At 39.1% G+C, this 4,740-nt stretch overlaps 1 protein-coding gene across 1 annotated transcript; it reads right to left on the bottom strand.

Moving 5' to 3' along the window:
- Positions 1 to 229: 229 nt before the first annotated feature.
- On the bottom strand, positions 230 to 1,224 carry LOC134664807 (uncharacterized). Its single transcript, XM_063521547.1, has 2 exons — positions 1,110 to 1,224; positions 230 to 848 (listed from the first exon to the last, which is right to left on the bottom strand). The coding sequence occupies exon 2, from the start codon at positions 846 to 848 to the stop codon at positions 273 to 275; it is 576 nt and encodes a 191-aa protein (XP_063377617.1). The 5' UTR covers positions 1,110 to 1,224; the 3' UTR covers positions 230 to 272.
- Positions 1,225 to 4,740: the final 3,516 nt, after the last annotated feature.

The raw sequence follows: 4,740 nt of genomic DNA, 5'->3' as shown, positions 1-4,740 counted from the left end.
CTACCATATGTACAATTTATACAAACTTACACTATTGCATTTTCATGAAGACGAATTAAAATTGGTACCTATTTGCCATTTGATTTCCCCTAAATCAGATTCAAACAGAATCAGACAGGTAAGTACCTAAATATATATAAATTAGTTCATGATCATCATATTAATAAAATATTTTTTACCTATTAATTAGGTACTTACGTAGCTGCTAAATTCGCTAAAGAAAAAAGAATTTACATATTAAAATTACATTTAATAATACAAACTTATTTTAGTTAACGTTGCTTCTTACATGCCGGGCAGTTAGGATCCATATCGCATCGGCATATTATCAACGGTAGCGCCCCATCAAACGCCTTGCTGTGTTCCCATAGGACGGATACACTAGCATCTGCGTATGGCCGCGAATAACTGTACAAAACCACAGGCTCGCAGAACACTTCGTCAGCAACTAGCGTCGCGTTTATTATCGATTCTTTCCCATCTTGAGAAATCTTGCACTTCCAAGGAGTAAATGCCATATACATATAAATTTGCGTTATTCTCACAACTATCCTTTCTTCTTTCCCACTTTGAACGACTAATTTATTTTCTGGCGTCACAACTCTAGGGCAGAACTGTGAGCCCGCCATGAGGGCTCTGATGTGGGATGGATATATGATATTGTCGTTCCCACATGAATCCGTAGTACATATGGCCTTGTTAACACACCACACACACGATCCTTTTGATAGACATGAATTACAGGATTTAAAATCTTGACAATCGGGTTGATTCGTCAATATTTCGGCGATGGTAGGCTGTATTACAGCCAGGAATATCGCGAATGCCCTTATGGTCCCAGTATCCATCTGTAAGTAATAAAAGCGATCAGAATCATTAATATCATGATTCACTAAAGGCAGTGATCCCGAGAGCAAAGTTATAAACAGAACAACAGAAGAAAGTTTTAGATTGCTCCCTCCTAATAGATAATTGGTGGTCCTTAGCAAATATTTCCCAGTGGTTTCTTATCATCGAAAGGTTAAGAACTAGTGCTTTAAGAGGTATGATGTTATCATATTAAAAGTTATCAAATGTTGCAAAATGCATGTAATATATTTATCATTTACCTTTGGTGAACTCTCTCTTCTAGTTTAATCTGGAATGAGTCTGAATTGAAACAGTTCCGTATTATATAGGCAGGAAATGACCGGCTATCTAACAGTAAGAGTATATTGCATTGATAACAGGTCACAAGTCGTATAAACATCAATTAGTCGTGCATTTGCACTTGATAATTATTTATTTAACTATTATGAATACTATTATATACATTATACATGATGTTCACCATAATCGCTAATAAATTAGGCTAAAATATACTTTGGCAGTAATTTTATCACTATAAGTTTCTAAATTTACGGCCTATTTTCAATTTTATTACAGCAAAAATACAATCTTATGTTTAATCAGCAAAACTATTAGCTTTGCTGACAGCTAATTAGTAAAATAAATATTAAATTAGTAACTTAAGTAAATAAGATACAAAAATTCTGATACTGAATTGCAATTTAATTAGAGTCAATAGGTACAGTCATTTTCGTAATATATGTTAGAAAAGTTAAAAAGGTTTGGATATCCTAATATAATATAAAATGTATTAAAATATGTTGAAAAAAAACAATCAGTCTGTATCATCTTTCCTTCGTAGTACTAAGAAACGTGACTCGATAATAGTACCTACATAAACCACGTGTTTACAAACACATGAACTTAGTTATCGGAGTTAAATATATAGTTACTTGAAATATACATGACCTTTAGATAACTGCTTTCATGCCCCCTATTATAATGACCTACACTACATTAAGTGATTTCACTGATTTCGTATACTTACCTATGGTATATATAAGCCCAGGGGAATGGTACGAAGGGTTCTCGGGGGTGCTAAATAGAAAACCGTGCGTTCAGTACATAGGTTTATTACCGGACTGACAAACGTTACAAAAGTGCCGGCGCCAGAGGGCGCGCGGGGAGAATTAACCCTACCCTCCACCAATATACATATATAACACCCCTTTTCTTAAATAACAGTAGTTATTGAACATATAAATTTACCGTGTGCTCCAGAGCTTGACCGTGGTTCGTTAGTTTTACCTTCCATGTCAAACGAAGGTGATATCTGTGTATTCCCACTTAGAAACAGTAGGTCAAGCCCTAGGACATTTACCTTAATTATAAAAGCAATTAACAAGAATATTGTGAAACTTAATCTATCTCAAAACCAAATCTGACGGGCGGGCGTCTAACTCTTTTACTCTCATGACTTTTAACCTGAGCGGGCGGGTCGGTACTGGTGCCGGGCTGTGCGGGCGCCGCGGGCGCGTCCTGAGCGGTTTGGGTCGGAAGCTCGACCGACTGTGGCACTTCTATACCTATATCCTCCTTGTTTTTAAATTGGGTCCCGAGTGGTACACAATATTTGAATCTTTTCTTTAGTTGATCAGTATGCCTATGACTGGTGGTACCGTTTTCCCTTGTCACGACATAGTTGCGGTTTCCTTTTACCTCCGATATTGTTCCTGGCACCCATTTATCGGGGCCGCTGTATTCCTGCAACCAAACTGGATCTCCCTGCTTCATTTGATATGATGGTTTGCTAGCGAACCTTTCCACCTGCTTGCCTTGAGCTTGCCGGACTCGTTGATCGACTGTGGCGCCTGGTTGAAGTAAGTCTAGCCTACAGCGCAGAGCTCGTTTCTGTAACATCATGGCTGGAGACTCACCTGTGGTACTGTGTGGACAATTCCGGTAGTTAAATAAAAAGGACTGCAATGCCACATCCAAGTCTACCTTTTCTTTGGTGGCTTTCCGCAGAGCCCGTTTACATAGCTTGACAGCCCCCTCTGCGGCTCCGTTTGAAGCGGGATGGTATGGTGCACTATAAGTGTGTTTAATTCCACTCCGTGTCATGAACTGATCCACTTCCTGACTCGTGAAGGGCGGTCCATTGTCTGAAACCACTTCTTTTGGCAACCCGAAGCGAGCAAATATCTCCATTAATACCTTAATCACCGCAGTTCCTGTAGTCCTCTGCATTACAAAAGCTTCAATCCATTTTGATGTGGAATCCACAATGACAAAGAACATTCTTCCTTCAAAGGGGCCTAAAAAATCGATGTGTAGTCTACTCCATGCTTGCTCATGGTATGGCCAGGGCTGTGGTGCTGACTTCGCAGTTGCCGCTGCGTCTGCCGCACAGATTGCACAAAGCTTGCAAATTTGTTCAATATCTTTATCAATACCTGGCCACCAAACGAAACTGCGGGCTATGCCTTTCATTTTCACCATACCCTGGTGACTGCTATGTAATTCCTTCATAATAGTAGGTCGCAGTGTTGCTGGTATGACCATCCGATACCCCCACATAATGCAGCCAGTATCAGTGTATAGTTCTTGTCTTCGTGCAAAATATGGTTTCATTTCTTCCTCTGAACAATGATCTGGCCAGCCCCTGCTTAAAAATTGGTTTACTTTCCTTAATGTTTCATCTTTTTCTGTCTCTTTCCTCACCTCCATGCTGGTTATAGGTAGGAAATCTTGCACAAAATTTATATATGTTACTTCTGTATAGTCCTTGACATCCTGACTAGTCGATGGTAATCTTGATAATGCATCCGCTGCATTCTTAGCTGTTGGAATGTATTCAATGTCGTATTGATAGCCACCCAGGATCACTGCCCATCTTTGCAAGCGGCTGGCAGCCATTACTGGAATACCGGCTTTGTCCCCAAAGATTGTCACTAATGGTTTGTGATCGGTTCTTAAAACAAACCGACGACCATACAGGAATTGATGGAATTTTTTTACTGAGTATATGATTCCCAGTGCTTCTTTGTCAATCTGTGAGTATGCTCGTTCTGCTTTATTCAAAACTCGGGAAGCATATGCTATAGCTCTCTCTGTACCATCTGGCATAATGTGTGATATAACGCCGCCCACTCCATAGCTGCTGGCATCAGTAGTCAGAATCAGCGGCAGATCCGGTGAATAGTGCAGCAACACCTTGCTGGAAGACAATAAATGTTTAATTTCATTAAAGGCCATATCACACTCCGCTGTCCAATTAAACTTCATTTCCTTCTTTAATAGTGCATATAATGGGGCCATTATTGTACTAATATTTTTTACAAATTTAGCATAGTACATTGTCATGCCTATAAAGGATCTCAGCTCCGTTACGTTGCTAGGTGTAGTTGCATTCACTATTCCTTCTATCTTCTTAGGGCAAGTATGAATACCTTCACTATTTACTACATAACCCAAGTATGTTATAGATTCCGACATGAAAGAGCATTTTTCATTTTTAATTTTTAAACCATACTTTTGTAGTCGCTCAAAAACTGCAGTTAAATTCTTTAAATGTTCTTGATCATCTAACCCTGTAATCTAACCACATCATCTAAAAACACACCAACTCGAGGTATGTCCACAAACATTTGTTCCAGAATCCTCTGAAATATTCCGGGGCTCGAGGATAGACCATATATAAGACGATTATATTTAAATAGGCCCTTGTGTGTGTTTATGACTGTATACTTGGAGGTATCATCCAGAACTAGCTGTGCATATGCCTGTGACAGGTCAATCTTACTAAACTTCTTACCACCATGTAATTTGGCAAACAAATCTTCTACTCTTGGCAAGGGAAAACGGTCCACTTCTAAATACTTGTTCAAACTTATCTTGTAGTCTCCGCAA

Source organism: Cydia fagiglandana, chromosome 5, assembly GCF_963556715.1.
Source record: "Cydia fagiglandana chromosome 5, ilCydFagi1.1, whole genome shotgun sequence".
NCBI classification, from domain to species: Eukaryota; Metazoa; Arthropoda; class Insecta; order Lepidoptera; family Tortricidae; genus Cydia; species Cydia fagiglandana.
This window is presented reverse-complemented; position numbering and strand designations above follow the sequence as displayed.